At 39.7% G+C, this 18332-nt stretch overlaps 1 protein-coding gene across 1 annotated transcript in view; it reads right to left on the bottom strand.

Annotated features, from left to right (window-relative positions):
- The window catches only part of KCNH1 (potassium voltage-gated channel subfamily H member 1), a 189541-nt gene that overhangs the window by 158140 nt on the left and 13069 nt on the right, over positions 1-18332 (bottom strand). Inside the window, exons 2-4 of the mRNA XM_067294701.1 lie at positions 17843-17966; positions 17492-17598; positions 7399-7527 (exon numbers count right to left, since the gene is read on the bottom strand). Coding sequence (XP_067150802.1) covers positions 7399-7527; positions 17492-17598; positions 17843-17966 — 360 coding nt within the window. The remainder of the gene's footprint in view (positions 1-7398; positions 7528-17491; positions 17599-17842; positions 17967-18332) is intronic.

Genomic DNA, 18332 nt, shown 5'->3' with positions numbered 1-18332 from the left:
CATCAAAAATAAGCAAATTCTATGAATCTGATATTGGACAAGACCTCCCAGGGCAGACCTAAAAAGGCAATTTGGCATTTTCTCCTTTAAGAATATGAAAAAATATCCAATTATTAAATGGAAGAACCAAATTTACCATATATCTCCAAAAACAAGAAGAAATCACATAATTTCTTCTTAGGCCTTAAAGCACATTTTAAAGGAAGTCTGGAGCTAGCTGAGCTGAGTAGAATTAGCTAACTCTTTCCGGCAGTACTCAGCAACAAGTAGATTGTGTGATTTCCATCCAGGCCAGATATTTCCTGATAAATCCACACAAGTTCAGCTCCTATACAGGAGTATTTCTCAGAGGAACAAATCACCTTGACAAATCCACAACTGAGGTCAGCTTATATCTGCTGTAGACCTGACCCAAAGCTCTTGATTTTTCACAATACATTTCCACAGAGTCTTTTTTTTTTCCTGCCATGATAAATTAATACAGAGTATTCTTTCTCCACTTTACATGAAGAACTACAACTACAACTGATAGGCTGAGGCCTGAAGGCTTTGCTACTTTCTTGTTAAAACCAGTAGAAGTTTTTGTTTGTTTGTTTGTTTTTTAAAGGATCAGGTGGGAGAAACCATTCATAATGGCCAATCTTGAGTTAATATAAATCAGAATAGCCTTTGGGCAGCTAACATAGCTACAACAATTTGTGCTAACCTAAACTTTCATTTTCATGAAACTTTTATGCTGGTATTACTACATTTACTTGCATGGAGTCACTCCTGTCTTACAGGAGCAAAGGAGAAGGCTATCAGCATCAGTGGATTTTCACTGATGTAAATGCAGACTGACGAGGCATGAGGGGGATTTGTTCCAAGGGGATATAAACAACAACACAGTTTTCCAAACTTGAAAGACGTGTGACACAAATAGAGCGTGTTCACCATGTACGAACACTATTAGCCATCAATGCTGACCATGGTGCTGAAGCGAAGGGTTTCGTGTGCGGCACCGTGCCTACCCAAAAAGGGCTCTGCTTGCAAATGCAAGCCCTGAAAAGAAACAAATGACAAAGTTCGAGCTTCATATGGGAACTCCAGACCAGCCTCCCTTACCACACACATGGTATCTGTAACACCAGCTAATATGGACAGCCACTTTCACTAGCCCAGAACAGCATGATGGGTTCACTTTCCTGGAAGATTCAAACACAGTCAGAGCACGGACTCTGAGTATATATTTTCTTTGTATCAGTGAGTTTTCTAATAACTGAGCTATTTAGACATAAACACAATGAGTGAGGAGGAAAAGGACGCTTCCTTTCCTCTCCTGAGCTTTCTTACACAAAAGCCACGACAGTCATCTCCGAGGCCATGGTTTGTGGCTATGAATGCTGAGCACCTACCTGCAGGTACCTCACTCCTCCCAGGACTCCTCTGCTTTTGCAAGGTAGAGCTTAACCTATTCCTCTGTCCTCAGCATCTCCTATAAGCACCTCCCATGCCCTGTGTGTTGCAGATCTCATTTGCGGGTGCCCAAGTGATATGTGAATGAAGTGTTCCACGAAACAGCATGAGATCTTTTACCCATGCACTCCAAACTCTGATCTCAAAACAATACAACTGTACAGGCAAGAGACTGTTGAGAAGCTGGGCTTTTCAGCTTGGACACAGTGCCTCACCAGGATGATTACGTGGCTTCTGCATCAGCGCTGACCTGCATCTAGCAGGTGGGGAAGATAAATCCTAACTCTCTCCATATGTTGGGTGCAGCACCCGGGAGCCCAGTTTGAAATTATACATTCCATTATGTGATGAAATGCCTGAAATATAGTGAAATGCACTCAGTCACTGTGCCCATGTCCCAGGTTTATGACTCTCACCTTTAGGGCAGGACACTCTTCTCATATCGCCCCCCCTTTTTTTTTAATAAAAGGAAGAAAGAAAGTACAATTATGGAGGTCCCATACACAAGAAAATGAAAAAGAAAGAAAGACAGTACTAATCCTATCAAATGATAACTTATCTAATACTGCTGAAAAGGCAGTAGTATCTATTGAATTTATTGCAATTTGTCCTTTCAGAAGCCTGAAGGAAGACACAGCCTATAGCAAGTCAGGTATTTATCCAGTGAAGACAGGTCACATAATGGACTTAAGCCACAGAAGAGAACATAAACATTAAATACTAAGGGTCATAGAGCTGGTTACAGAAAGTAGATGGAGGTTTCCACTACCAGAAACTAAGTTTCAGAAATGTGTAGGAATACAGGGCTAGGGACCAGATGATATGAATTAGGAGTTCTTGGTGATAATCCCTACATCCATTCTTTTCCTCTGGAAATAAAGAAAATATAAATTAAATTGAAATCAAATGACCATATTTAGTTCTCATAGGCACACATATTCCTCAAAAAGTCAGAAGCTCACATAGCATCAGAGAATGCTTGGAATCAGGAAGAAAATGTACCAGCTGGATGCCCACCCCCTGGTTGTGCTTGCCTGTGCCTCTGTCTTAGATTCTAACCCATTTTTATAATTTATTGGTCTCCCTTTTTAATTCTGTCCCTGCATGTTTTGTGCAAAGCCATCAGAAAGCACTAACACATCCTCTGCTTCAAAAGGATAAAGTTTTCAAAATTAACAACACTGACTTCAGCTGTCCCGCATGCTACGATGCTCTTACAGTCTTTCAGCATCTCACTGCAAAAAGTTGAACAGAAATTGCTCCTGAAAACACCAAAGACAACAGACATGCTAGATGCCTGCCACAGGGACAAAAGCTATCTCCAGAACTATGTTTCATGAGACAATATGGCAGCAAAATACGTCATTGTGACATTTAACTCATCAGGACTTTTCTTTAAGATATAAAGTTTCATTTAATGATCTCTCAAGCTGAAGAAACCAATTTTCTGCATTTTGAGAGGAGCAGGATCTTTTGATACTCAATCTACAACAACATTTATAACTTATTTTTAGGTGGTTTGTTTCCTGCTGCTCTCTTCCATTTGATCACGGTGACTCACAAATCCAAACATTAAGTACTGTGGGAATTAGAGAACCCTTGCTATGAGGTTGCTGATCCATGACTTGCACAATCCCTACAGTTAGAACAAGGAGCCACTGCCTGCTAGAGAGTAAGTTAGTCTGGTCAGGTGTCTATTGTTACAAGCAACCAGACAGCCTGCTCTTCCACAGAAAAGTTTGAATACGAGCAAGTCAGCATTCCAGCTGTTCTCACCTCTACCCAAACCACCCTTGTCTTCTTGCACATCAAAGATTGCTGCCTACATCCATCATGCCTCTCTGCAGGCTTAATGCTCCTTCCCTTTCAAACTTCATGACTAAAATGGTCTTATTTTTCCATCTGGACTGAAAAAGCATACCAAGATTTTTAATATCCTTACCACTTCCCTTTCATTTGTTTCCTTTTTAAAGAAAATATTTCATCTAGATGAAAGTAAAGCATAATTTAATCAAAATATTTCAAATACTGGCCCTACTCACATAAATACATCTTTAAGAACAGAACAAAAATTTAGACAGCAACAAAAAAAACAGAGAAACAAAGAGGAAGAAAAAAGAAAAACTAGGTTGGAATACCCCTGAATTAAAATGAAAAAAGCAATCAAAACACTATTTTTGCATAGCTCTGCTTGTGATGCAAAGGACAACATAGCTGCTAAATGAAATAAAGCTGCTTTTGCAGGGGAGATGATTGCTACAAAACACAGGAGGTAACAAGAGCTAAGAGGCTAACAATCTTTCTCCCATATGGTTCAGTGATGTTGAATTTGATAGCACCTTTTTGTTATAAAACCAAAATAATGAAAGCAAAAATATAACATTCAAAACATAATTTCCAAACTTTTAAAAAGCAGGATAGAATATGTTCATGTTGTATTCGCACATGCAAAGCCTGTTAAGGCAAAACTTCTTACTAACTACTCAGATTGCATGCACAGATTCTATTTACTGTGTTCACAAAAAGATACACTCCACTTTATACACTGTTCTCAAACATCTGGTACTTGGTGTATTATATCTCCAACTGAGAAAAAAAAACATATAAAGACAAAATGCATCAAATCCAGATATAGCATATATTCTAAAATTCAGCAAAGAAGGTCACCTACCACTTCAGAAGCCAAATTTAGCAATGACTTAACTTGATTTTGCCTAGTTCTATTCAAGTAAAGCTATTTTTTCCTGAAATTTTTAAAGGGGCAAGCATACAGGGGAAGAGTGGAAAGAGGCTCTTTAAAAAAATTGTATCATCAACATCACTGACGCACTATTTTTAAGTAGCTTTATTTAGAATGTGCTATTTTTAAAGCAGCTGCATTTAAAAGCAAATTTAATTAACTTCCATGAGAGTCATAAAATAAACTTATACTAAATTATCTGAATCAAATAACAAAAGAGAGTCTTTTTACATGACTTCAGAAATATTATTTATCTATTCTGATGTCTGACATTATTAATAAAAAAAATTAAGAATGAAAAATGATACCAGGACTTTCTATTTTTCTCTGAGTCATCTTTGGATAAGAGATGCATATTAATTTTTGTGTACAAGTCAACCATCTGTCATTAGAGCTCAGCACTCTCTTCACTCAAGAAGTCACTACATCACTTGTAGCCAAACAATCATGCTTGAAATTACCAGTTGGTGATAGAAAACTGAGATATACCACAGCCAAGCAGGTTCAGTCTAACAGATCAGCTGCTCTTCAAATTGGCCACATTCTTCTACAACAGAACATTTTTCTCTACATAGACATACAGACACTGACTTTGAAAAATTCAAGTACTTCAGGCCATGTCCATCTGCAGCTATACAAATAGCACATACTTTAATAAAATATCTGCATATGCAGGGCAGCCGGACAGGCACTGACCAAACATATATATGTGAAACTGATTTTGTTTAAACAAAGTGATTTTTATGTTCACAGTAAACAAAAAGTAGTTGATAAATGCTGATTGAGGTGAAAGGAGGAAAAGAGAATTGATCCAACAATCAGTTTTCAGCTGTTTAAATCAAACAGTGTACAGTTTTAGATTTTCAGGTTGGGAGTTTTGTTTTTTTTTTTAAATACGAGAAACGTTTCTACAAAAATTGCTGTCTTTCAAACACGTTATGAACTTTCTATGTAATGTTGTACCTGCTGCAAAGAATATGCCCTCTTCAAAGCTGAGGTCTATAAAAGCAGTGACTTTTAGAAAAAGCTAAGAAATAAGCAATTTTATCTTTCTTAGTTCTTCCAAAACATACTTCCTCTTTTCCCCTCCATGAACCTTAGCCCATTGCAGACAATCAGTTGTCTGACACTCCAGACCTTTCTTTTTCCTCTTGCAGTATGTGATAGCACAATGAGATCTAACATCAAGGACGGTCATGCATGTACAATTCTTTTAATTGTTTGGCAAGTTAGTCCTTTTTTCCTAAGGAACTGCTCACCTAGCCATTAAATGGCTGACACAATATCACCTCCTGAGATGCATGCAATTAAATTCCAAGCTAGCCCATAGGGAGCAACTTATGGAAGAGGGAAAGGAGTAGGGGATAAGTTAAGGAATAGAAGAGAATGTGCAATTTCACTTACATCATCTTCCAATTTGCGCATGTAGCAACAGTGAACTCTACCAGCATGAAACAACAACTTCGTAATTTTAGGAGATTCAGAAGCAGTATTTGGAAGACTCATGTAGTATATAAATTGTTCCGTATATAAAGCAGCACCACTCAGGGAAGGATTGTAGAGCCGTGAATCAACTGCCTCTAAATAATATGTCCAGCTCTTCTGCTTTCACTGCCTGTGACTTTGTAGTAGTACTCACTTAGCCAGTTTTCACGGGCCAGATAAAGAAATTTTGCTTAGTACATAAACTCCTCTGCAAGTTAGCCCACTTACACATAGGTTTAGTCCTTATATTACTTTAGATATAAAACTGCTAAGAATTATCATAATCACTGTAAGAATAGCATGATCTGAAGATCCAACAAAGGATGAGGCTTTTTAGGATTTTATTAGTGTTTTCTTCCTTCTTCTCTGACAAACAAAAAAGTTCAAATGCTTCCTTGTGTTCAACGTAAGGGACAACCTCTTTTCCTGAGAGTGCAGATCACTATCACACTAAGGATCTTCTGCGGAAGCAAAGGGAAAAGGCATAGCTATAATTCCTGAATGAAAGCTCCGCTTATTGACTGACTAAATGAAGCAAGGGCCTTCACTCTCAGCAATAAACAAGAGCCGGCTTTACTGCATCATGCTGACTTATCTTTGCTGTCAGTCCTCATCAGGACACAGTGAAGACCAAAAAGGTGGGGAAAAAAGTACTGTAGACCCAACCTTTCCAGCAAAATACATATTTTAGTTTTATTAAAGCAGTGAAAAACCAAACAAATAGCATTAAAAAGAAAGGGAAAAAAAACATATAGTTTGGAAGAGCGTATGTTTGTCAAGGTTATGCTTCCTTTTTCATGATAACAGGTGTTTCCACTTTGGGAAACTGCATTTTTAAAGACTAACATTTTGAGAATAAATGTAAATCAGTTCACCTTCACAGTAAGTTTCCTGTTTAATTTAATACTACAAATATTATTAAATACTACAAAAATGCAAACAACAGGAGAATTTATGTCCTTTTCTCCCCAGAGGAAATAAGTCTCTAATTCTCCATATGGGTAAAAAGTTCTATTTTTGACAGAAACTGAACCTGTCAAGTTTATGCCTCTCTCTCACAGCCAAATTTGCTTCCAGGTTTTCAGGGTGTAACTCAAAGAGTTAACAGCAAAACCCAGCAGTGCTACTTCATTCACCAGGACAGCTTGAACCTGATTCAACTTAAGTCGATGGGAATCTTTTCACTGACGTCAAAGGAAACTAGTCCAAAACTTTAGTATAAGGAACGCCCTAATAACAGTAAGTAAAGTCAATCCATGCAGAATGAAATTATTCAAATCTTTGCTGGACTCAGACAGGGTTAATACCTCCATTTTTGCATAAAGTGTCACGCACAATTTGGACAGGGCCCAAGACCCTTCAGTTGCCTCTAACATCAAAGAGGCTCTTCAGCAGCATTGTGATTGCTTGAAAGCCATGCTGGAGTGTGGATTAACAAAGAAATTAAAAGGAAGCATAGCAGCTATGTGCTAAGCAAACCCCACTTCCTGAAGCACTTGGGGATTTATTTGGCAATCACCCTTTCCAGTGCACGCCAGAGGCAATTTGCTTAGCAAGTCAGCAACCATTCCTTGCACAGATATAGTCCTTGGTAGCATAGTTACAGGTTGCTTTAAGGTCTAATTCTTTGGCTTTGGTACTTACAGGATTTCAGCTATTTTAAGACCAGGTCAAATGAACAGAAGCAGCAAAGATATATAAATGTGAAAAAGACAAACCTTTACATGAATCATCCTCAATGGGCTGCTTGAAAGCTGTTATATCATTGAAAGTGCAAAGAAATAAAACCACTTTATCCTGCTCATTTCGAATCGGAGCAATTTTCACAAAGAACCAGACAGGTGTTCCTGTAAACAAACATAACAAAAAGTTGGTCAATTGTAGGTAAAACAGTAAATGTGGTAGTTTAGATGTTTGCACTTGAAAATCAGCCATTGGTAAATGTTACTTCAATGGGTTTTTTTGCAAACACCTATTAGGTAAAATGACAAAACAGCTGACAAAAGTGTTAGTTAAGTTCTCCGCTCTGCCTCTCATTAGCTTTGTAATCTTAGAGAATCACTCACTCTTTCTGGGCTTCACCTGCAAAGCAAATACATGAAGGAAGTGCTTTGAGATCTCCTGATAAGAGTCCCATGTATGTTGAAAGGGTGCACACAGCACAGTCTTGCTGGCTCTTTGCAAGACTTGAGGACAGGCCAAGAGTGTCCATCATATCAGATATCACCATAACACAGAGCCTCTCAGCTCAAGAGCATATCCAGTTTGATTGACCTTATACTTATCTGCAGCCAGGGAGCACTGTCCCTTAACAGTTATGCCAGCTCACCCTCAGTTTCAAGAGCCAGGCTCCGTGAGCTCTGGCCTAGCCTGCAGACCCTCCCATGCAAGGGAGGATGCTAGCGAAATTCTTTGCAAGCTGCCTTTCAATCTGCTTTTTTCTGAGCCTGTTCATGCTTGCTCTAGTGTGAAGCAAGAGAAATTCCACTGAATTCAGGACCAAACAAGCCATCAGGACCAGGCCATGGGCTGTGAATGACAGTAAGCTATACTGCATATAGCTATATTTTTCTAGTTACTTCAGTGAATGAACTACTAACGAAACTCCTTAAGAGATTAGATCCTGTACATCACAGAAAAATATGCACCCTGATAATGACCCAGATGTCACTGTGCATTTTCCTTGACATCCACTTTGACAGATCACCTTGAGGAAGGAAACTGTCAGTCAGCCCTGCCTTTCTATATTTCTGGTGGTTCTGCTGAGAAGATACTAGTGATAGTACTAGATAGATAGCGAGTACAAGCAGGTTGGAGGGCTCAGGAAAACACAGCTGGGTCTGTGAATCCAGCTCTTGTTCTTGGGTCCAACACAAGAAAAAGGACCACTTGTTCTTTTTGCCTGTTAACACAGTACAAGGAAACCTCAGGCAGTTCACAAGTTATTATTCAGCAAAGCAAGCAAAGGCAGCTTTTTCCCAACTATGTTCATATAACAGAGCATGTTGCTACCAGTGCCTCACCTGGCTGTTTCCCAGCCTCTGTGCTCAGCAATCTTTTCTGGCCACAGAAAGCCAGGGCATCTCCAAGACCCATGGACAGCTTCCACAAATTAAGCTCAATTCTTAACACACTCCACTGTGCGCACATAGCACAGGCAGCTTCAAACCCTGGCTGAGCTTCCATGCCATATGTACAGTCACCTCTATAGACAGCAGGGTATATAATGCATGGAGGCCTCCACTCAAAAAGCAGAGTAAACCAGATGGAATCACTGATGGCCATTTCTAGACCACATCTGCACAGCAAAAAGTATTCAGGGATCAACGTATTTTTAAGAGAATTAGAGTTCTTTAACACTCCCTTCCAATAAAATATAAGCAAACAAAATACTAAAGGCAAGAAAAGATTCAGCAAAGTAACTGCCCCAGTAAAATCATCACTAACTTGTTAATGATCTTAGAAGACACTGCCACAAAGAAGCCAACAGTGATTTGCTAGACAGTAATGCTATCTACATTCCCCTTCCTCAGGAGCTTCTAAAATCGCCTATTTGTCCTTCCCATCTTCATATGCGAACTATTCTCAGGCTGGACAAATCCATATCTTGTCTTTGAGCAGTCAACTCAGTTGGTGACCAATCACTTTTTATTTTATCCACTCCAACACCCTCCACTAACACTGCAGGTTTTTAATCAGCCAGGATCTTCATCTGCAGCCGACATGCACTAGCTTTTTCAATTAGAATTTTTTTCCCCTCCCCAGAAACACTTTATATTGTTTTATTACTTCAAGCTACAGCCATTCTGCTATGGGCTACTTGTAATATTAACCTTCACAGCACTGAAGCCGAATTACATACTCAGCATCATCTCCGACTCTCACAGCTATAACAACTGTTACCCTGCTTTTGAAGACGCTGTACACGTATCACAGAAACAGAAAAAAATGCAATTCACCCACTTATTCTGGCATCTCAGATGCATGGTTTCATCTTCTCTTTGTGATTATGGTATGATATGCTATTGCAAGAGTTTTGTAACATGTTCTGTATGCAGCAAGAGGAAAGACTCTTCCTGATAAGCTGTAGAAGGCTGCTGCAGAGCAAGGAGTTTGTATTGACAGGGTTCTCACCTTCTGACTTCCTTGACTACTACTCCTGTGCTGCATTATTTATATTAAAAAGAAAGGGAGAAATGAACACCATTTTACCTAGAACTAGCTATAGATCTTAGTGATCCGCCCGCTGGCAACAAGAAACAGCCAGATCTCCTTGCTAGCCAAAAGCAGAAGATGCTTTTGTTGCCTGCACTATCTGGGCACCCTTGGTATTTCCAGAGTGCTGCAAACAGGGGATGTTCCAGGACAGAATGTTAAATCAAGGTGGCACACATGGTCTGGGTAAACCATCTTCCACAGTAACAGAGTAACAGCATAAATAAGTAGATGTAAAATTCTGTCAGGCCATCCTGTCTGCCCCCAACACTACTCAGAATTTTTCCCTGCAGTGTATTCCCCACTATCTTGTTAGTCTCTTTTGGGGATAGGAGATAAGGGGATATAAGAATCCAGTCACAAGGTGAGTGCCCACAGTGCTGGATTATATGGGTTTTCCACAGAGCTCTGCAACCAGGAGCTTAGTCATAGCAGGGCTGGGATCTGAGCTGTGGGAACACACTGAAAGGTTTAGCAAAGCTGTGACTGTGCTCAACTTTTTTCCTGCATACTGGTTTAATTATCAGAAGAATTTTACTTTTTAAACATTAAACAGTTTATTTAACTATTAAACAGGAAAGCTCCAAGTATAAACCAGTTATAAATCAGGTCGGAAACTAGAATTTCAACCTCCTTCAGGCAGCCCTCATACTCTTGGTGTCAAAGCGGATGTCCCTGCTCAGCCAGACAATCACTACTGGCAAGAGGCACAAACAAGCCTATTTTGATGAAAAATGTGATTTTCAGATTCAGTCTATGCGTTATTCAGGCAGTGAGGGAAACTGCAGCATATATTTCAGAGCTTTCACAGCAAAACAAGAGTAACTTCACTTTATGCCCCCAGTGTGCATTGATGTACAGCCACGCAGAGACTGTTTACCAGCGTTTCCAACAATACAACTACTTCCATTTACATTTTGTGTTCAGTCTTGGCAACCTCTCTCACTGGTGAAGTTCAAAGATAATGCCAGTACACAAAGAAGTAAACACTCGTGAGCCACGTTGGCTTCTGTTAGATCTGGAATCAACAGTGAAATGGAATAGGACCAGTTTTGCTACAAAAGGAATGTCACTTCGAAGTTGATGGGGAAGCAGTGTGAACAACTGGGAAGAGATGAAAATCTACAACAAACTTGACAGCAGCCTGAAGGACCAGCCTGTCTTGCAGTACCAAAATTACATAGCTAATCCCAGAATTAAGGGATGTGGCTCTTAATGGTCTTCAATGGCCTGAGCACAAGACTTAGGGTGTTCCTTAAAGGCACAGCAATTTTAAGAGACTTCATTCAGGTCCAAATCTTCTCCAGACTAACCCAGTAAATATCTCTGCACCTTATCATTTCCCATTTGCAATGTGAATACTGCTGTCTCTTCCCTTTCCTCTATTCCAGTCCTGGGTATTTCAACAGTGACATGTTCTGCCCCTTGCTAGGAGCACCAATATTTAATATGTGATTTGACTTTGGTTAAGATCCTCAGAATCTTTCATAGTGTCAAAGAAAATGAGATATTTAAAGTCTGTTCCTGCTTCTCCCTCTGTGTGCATCACTCCAAGCATATCGATCATCTTCCTTCAGTTTTCCCTCCTGTCAGCTAGAAACAGGCTATAATGAAAAGCAAAATCACTGTCTAAATGTGCCCTTTCCCCATACCTGGAACCATTTAACCAAAGAGGTAAAATTAACAGCTGTTTTTCAAAATCACAAAACCCCTGTTGTTTAAATAAAAGTGCAGTAAGCGGTGTTTCTTTCCCCAAAGTAAAACAAGATTGGTTTGTAAATATGATGAAAAAAATGTTTGACAATTCAGCTGCCCTTGCTGACTAGGGCAAGTTTCCTCAAAGTGGCACCACCTCTGTATTACTTGATAATGTTTCAATCAAATGATCATCAGGCAAGTATTGCCCTGAACATAAACAGTCAAGCAGTATGGAAATGAAAAAGTTAGCCGCATGTGCTGTCTCCACCAATTACTACATGCAGTGATGCAGACAGCAGGATTTCAGTTATATAAAGAGCACAGCTGACCTCTACAGTCACCTCTTCTGGAGTTTCACTTATGCCCAGGTCATTATGAGATTGTTTCTTTCTGTCCCATAAAGGCCAAATAGTTTGTCCAATATGAAATTGGCAAGCAAACCGATCAGGTGTGGTCAAGAGGGACTAGGCAAGCCACTATACCCACATAGATTTTAACTAGGAGCACAGGTGAGTCTGATATTTGACCAAGTAAGATAAAGAGCAAAAGTCTTCCCATAGACTCTACCTTTTAGCAGAGTGTGTGCACTGAATGAGAACAAACCAGCTCAGGATGGAGGAGCTCACCACACTATGCCAATAATGACAGACTTATGATACATTTCCAGCACTTTAAAAGCTGCTGCCTTCATGTTTTCTGCAGCTGCTGCCGCTACACTCTGACAGCCAAAGTTTCTAAAGGTCAGACCTTTACATGCTAAGATAAAGAAAATCAATTTCAGTCCCCAAAGGTGGAATTGCTAGGCACAGGGGTTATCCTATCGCACTGGAGCAACACAGGAGAAAAAGGTTCGGAGCACACCCTTGCACTGCATCAATGTTGGTATGGTTTGCCCGATTCTGAGCTCTCTGAAAACAGAAGGGAGTATAAAGAAGGGGAAGACAAAGGGAAGTCTTGAGATCTTCTTTGCATTTACCTCAGATAAAATGTTTAAGGACTGTTATTGGAAAGTCTCGTACTAAATATGTTTGGAGAGATGACAACAGTTCCTGCTTGGGAACACACTAGAAGTTATCAAGATTGATACGAACTACCAGTTTTATGAAACCAAGCTACTTTGGCTTGACCTTCACAAAGGTAACTAAACTCACACAGAAGGATTTCACAGAAGAGGAGATGCAGGTGTGCATACTGTTTGACAAATATAGAGCCAAATTTCAGTGGGAATCTCCGCAGGATACATACCGGTTTACACAGATTTCCTCATTCTTTCCTGCTTCTGGTTATATGCAATGATTTGTGTTAGTGATTTATAAACCAAGGGCTTCCATCTGCAGACACCAGAGGCACAGTGCACATTAATATAAATTGTTTTAACCCAAATCAGTTATGAGAAACTCTCCCTAGTGGTAGGAAATCACAGGTCTATCATTGTGAAGCAAATTTTGTTCTGTATAAATTAAGATTTTTTTTTTCCTCTGTAGAAAGCACCAGGCCCAAAGATAAGTGCATGTAGAGTCTGTCAAATCACTATTTTGGGCCTATTACCATTCTTTGGCACCTAACAGCCTTCTTATACACGAGGGGTAAAAACAAAACAAAAAAAAACAACAAAAACAACCAAACCCCAAACAAAAACAAAACAATCCCCCTCCCAAACCTTCATAGTATTAAATTTATTAACTAAATTCAAGCACCCAGAGATCTAGAGAGGTGGACCCCCAGCAGAGACTGGGAGTGAAGCCCAGCCTTTTGGACCCTCACCATGACATATGTGCTAGAAGAGCTGCTGCTTATCTGAATCACTTCGCAGGATGCAAGGGAATTGCCTACAACCCATTCCTGGGCTGCTGCTTCCACTGGCCTCGCCTGGGCTTGTAAAGAACCTCTCAGAAAAAAAAAACAGAGTATAAGCAATGGGAATGTCTTTGCTCAGACAGGGGCACGTGGAGGCTGTTTGTAACTCTGTATGGATTTTATGCACACATGTTCACAGACCCCTCCTGTATTAAAATTAAGGTAATGGAGGCCACTATTTTAGCAGGAAATATTCTTCGCAGCCTGCTCTGCTGTTCAAGCCTGAGTGTTGTGTTTCAGATTTAAGGGCCCAGCCTACTTCAGGTGCTCTTCCACTGAAGCATGATCACATACTGCATAGAAAGGCGGGTTACATTTTGCACGGGCACCATCTCTTCAGTAGTAGACAGGAATTTAGGGAGTAAATTTACATTCTTAAAAATCTGCTTCATCAGTAACAGAAGGAAGGACATCTGGAAGAAGCCTGCCTTTGCACTGCTTGAAACCCAGACCTGTGCTGTGGATACAAAACTAGACAGTGAAAGTCCAAGTTTAATTTACTCAGACATTTTCATTTAATAAGAATGAATGTAAAGTGTAAAAACCTAAAAAACAGCGTTCAAAGTCTAAAGAGAAATTAAACTTCTAAAGCTTCTAATAATCAATTCTAATAAGCTAAGATTAACTAAGACTAGATGCAAAATCTTTTTGAATACATCAGGCTGTATCCTTCCTTGGTGTGAGTTAGCATAACTCGACTGAATTCAGTGAGGCACAGCACTGGTTTGATTTTCCCATACTAACATAAACAATACTTCTGGCATAAACAATACTTCTGCACTGGGCACTCACATCTAATCAAACAATGGAACTGAAACTCTCACATGAAATTACCGTCAACCTGTCTGTTGTCATTTTGTAGTCCGTATTAAAGAAAGCCTCCACTTTGTCTCCTTCCAGGTATGACCATGAATCCCCACTGAATGCAACAGGATGGCAGCACTGAGGAAAATCTGGTGGTTGTTCACCTGCTTGTTCCAATTGCTGCCAGCTACCCTGAAGGGGATCTACATTTGTAGGAAGCAATTCCTCTAGCAAACAAAAACAATAATCACATATCTGCTAAGAAATCAAAGGCCCAGCACAAGGATCCATGAAATCTCTACTGCATCTTAATTTCAGGTTCTGAAAAGAGGGAGACACAGTCACTGTTGGAGCAGTGAGGGTCGGAGGGAGAAAGGAGGAGGCCAGAGTTGAGAGAGTATCTATACATGTAAACACCATGAAGGCAGAAAATAGTATCATTTTTCTGAATACTACAGCCAATGCTATTTCTAGTGTAAATATTGTGAATCGCAATGAAGCTTGCAGACATATTGTGCCAATCAACATCTGGATGGATTATTCTTACAGTGCAAACGAGTAAATACTAGCACTGGGTCACCACCATGGAGAGTGGTGTGTCAGAAATGTATAACACTTCTAGGAGTATTATTAAATATCTCAAACTATTGCTGACATGTCTAGTGTAGGATCAGGACATAATTCTTACCCAGACAAAGAAAGAGGGAGAGGACTGCTGTTTAGAAAGATACAAGATGAAGATTGACCTGCACTAACAGTATTTATTTAGTTTACTTGAAACTCTTGCTTTGTTCTCTTTTTCTTCCAAATAGATAGATTGTATTATTAAAACAGCCAGAAGTACATTAAACATATAGGTTGTGGAAAGCGTCTCATTTATTCAGCAGCACAAAAATGGAAGAAAAATTTGCCAGTTTTCATGACTGCTAGCTTAGAGGGATGAAGGGGGGCAGGTAAAGAACAACAAAAATACATTTCTTGTCTAATTTATTGGCTAAATTGAAGAAGAGAAATAGAACTGGAGAGGATAGAGAGGAAAAAAAGAGAAAGGAAGAGCAGAAAAAAAGTGTCGTTGTAACAAAATTCAGGGGCCTTTCCAAAGTCTTTAAAATGAGAATAGGTTGAAACTTATTGTGTTCGTAGCCCAAGCAGGTAACTTCCGTAGTTGCGGGCTAAGGTTATATGACCACAAGTGCAAAAGACACCAGCAGTCCGGGTGCTAAATGACTCATGAACAAGACAGTATTTTCTGTGGTGTGTCTTATTCTGTAAAAAAGCTCAAAGACTTCCCATTTTTGGTATTTTTGGGTTACAACTCTCTATTGTTATTAGTCAGAGTCTCTCTAATAGTAGGTAAGGTATCAATAAAGCAGAAGATCCAACAAACAGCACTGTGTTTTGTTACAGTTAAAGTAAGCTCTCTGCCTTCTTTCTTCCCATGACCATCTATACACATCGCAGAACTGTCGCGGCTCTGCTTTTTGACATGTCACACAACACAACTTCTGCACAGCTGGACTTTGTTCTAGGCTGCCTCTCCTCGGGAAAGCACACAGCAGGGCAGGAAACAATCTCCCCTCCACAGTTACCTTGCTTCTAATCTGCAGGAAAGACAGAGAGGCCCCAGGCTCTGCTACAGGCCATATGCTGCGGCAGAGGCAGAAGAGTAGCTGCGTAGCCTCTTGGTGCCAAATCACTGTCAACAAAGAGAATTCTAGACCCTCCTAGATCCCATGACAACAGCTTATTTACTCAGCTTTGGATGAATATGTCCCTATGGCCATTAACTGAGCTAGGATCAGAAATGAGCTTTAGGAAATAGGTAAACACTGGAGGCAGATGACACTAGAGAGAAAGCACAAAGCAAGGCCATTCAGCTAGTGCATATAGCTTTTCTAACGAGTTGGACTAGCAAAGCTGTGCTCCAGAAAAGCCCTGAGTAATGGCACAGTGTCAGAGGTCATGATGGCTTGAACAGGCAAAAGAGAGAGAGAAGAAAGACCAGAAGAGAGAGGAAACCAAAATCACTTACAGATTTTTTCCCTAAATGATGGCAAAAGCCAATTACATGTACTTTGGCACCACCAGTTCTTAAAAGAACAGATTCATTCTGTTAGAAAACAAGCAGCCCCACAGATCCATGGATCAGCACTAGCATGCATAGTTATTAACTTCAGTAGCTTACATGAATTGCTTGCGTTTCTCTCACCAGACTCCAGCAGTCAATACTAGCTAGCCATGTCAACAGAAAGACCAAAGACTCCAAACACAAAGGGAGACGGGATTCCCTTTCCCCAGAAAACCAGTCCTTCTAAGAATAACTAAGGCATAGCGAGGAGGCTAACTCTGGAAAATTACATTGCAGCAGTTCATCTTATGCCTTCTGGTTAAAGTCTCCTCTGCCCACCATCGTATTCTAATGCAATATTGATCATAGCTGAAATGAGAAGCAGCTGCTAGCTGGACATTCCTGCAAGGTACCCTCTCCACAGACAGATACTAGCAGCTTCACAGTCAGAAGGCAAAAATCTTTAAGACCAAAAGAAAAGTTACAGAATACAGCCTTTAGGTTGACATTTGGCAAGGCTGAAGATCCTAGTGGATGTGCTTTTCAGGTCATGTTAGGTAGATGAAAGTAGTTGTGCCATAACATAATCGACAGTAGGGTGGGGCAGCAAATTTTGGGAAAGTAGTCAGCAGCAAATTTCGGGAAAGTAGTTAATCTGCTGACATGTGCAGTCACAGACTGAAATTCCTAGCAATTTCATATCACATTTGGGGAATAGTTTTGTCCTAAATGAAAGACAGCTTCATCGGAAAAAATAAAAAGAGATTAGTTCGCCTTCTAAAATAAAAGATGGGTTATTTTTGTTCCGAAACTACATTTAAATACTAGCTTTGTTATATCAAATTAAAAAAAAAAAATCTGTAACAAAGCAAAAATTATTTGCACAAACCTACTTCAGGTATTATTACTACTGTTGGAACCTTAACACTGTTGTCTTAAAGCGTCACACACAAATTGCTTGAAACATCAGAACAAACTAGAGACCTTGGCTGCATCTGTGAGTGATTCTCATCCTCAACATTCTTGGTCTTCCCTTGTATATTAACTAGGCCTTATTTTACCCTAAATTAAACATCGCAGTCCTCCAGGCTGACAGACATGCAGTTTACACTATAATTTAAAACAATTCTACACACCTACATAAACAAACAAACAAAGCAACTACTTACTGTTCTTCTTGTACATCAGGATTTCAAAGGAGTTCATCTCATAGTTCTCAAATGTTTGCCGGACCTTGTCAATTGTATCTTTGTCTGTCAGCTCTCCATACATAAAACTGCAAATAGAACAAGGAATTCAAGTCAGATACTAGACAAATGCACAAAGCCATTTATTTACTGTATGAAGAGAACCTATTTAGAAATAGCCCTTCTTTGATTTTGTTTCACCTACAAAGCATAATTGACAGATGCAGCCCCGGAGATTAAAGACAAAACTGGAATAAATAGATTATTTTTTCCTCAAGTAACAAGCACAACACTACAAGCTATTTAACAGAAAATCAATCTGTTCTCAAATACCTGCATGTGCTGCTTTTTTGCATAACTTCTGCTCTGTGATATCCTGATAGCTTGCAAAATCCATCGTTGCTGTACACAATGGGCCAATCCACTATCTGGGCATTACCCAAGACAAAATTAGTATCTGTTTGAAAGAACACATCAGTTAGATATTAGATAAGCCTATGGTTGCATTAGTGGAAATATTAATCTCAGGATCTGATCTTGACTGCTTCAGTCCCTGCACAGCTGTTCCCAGATACTATTCCCACTGCAGTCAATAGGATTCTTTCCTGTTTTAAGTAGATTTTAACTTTAAGGAAATTTTAATTATTTGCACAAACCTGAAGAAATTGGTTTTATGCAAATGAAACACATGATGTTGGGCAGGTGAAATTCATCCCTTGTCTGAAGACAGATTCACCAAACTGTTTCCCTCTGTGCCACATGCACTGATCCGTCATGACACTCAGTTTGAATCTGAAGCCTCTACAGAGCCAGCACAGTACAC

This window comes from Apteryx mantelli, chromosome 3 (assembly GCF_036417845.1).
Source record: "Apteryx mantelli isolate bAptMan1 chromosome 3, bAptMan1.hap1, whole genome shotgun sequence".
Classification (NCBI taxonomy): domain Eukaryota; kingdom Metazoa; phylum Chordata; class Aves; order Apterygiformes; family Apterygidae; genus Apteryx; species Apteryx mantelli.
Note: the sequence above shows the minus strand (reverse complement) of the source record. Positions and strands in the feature narration are given on the sequence as shown.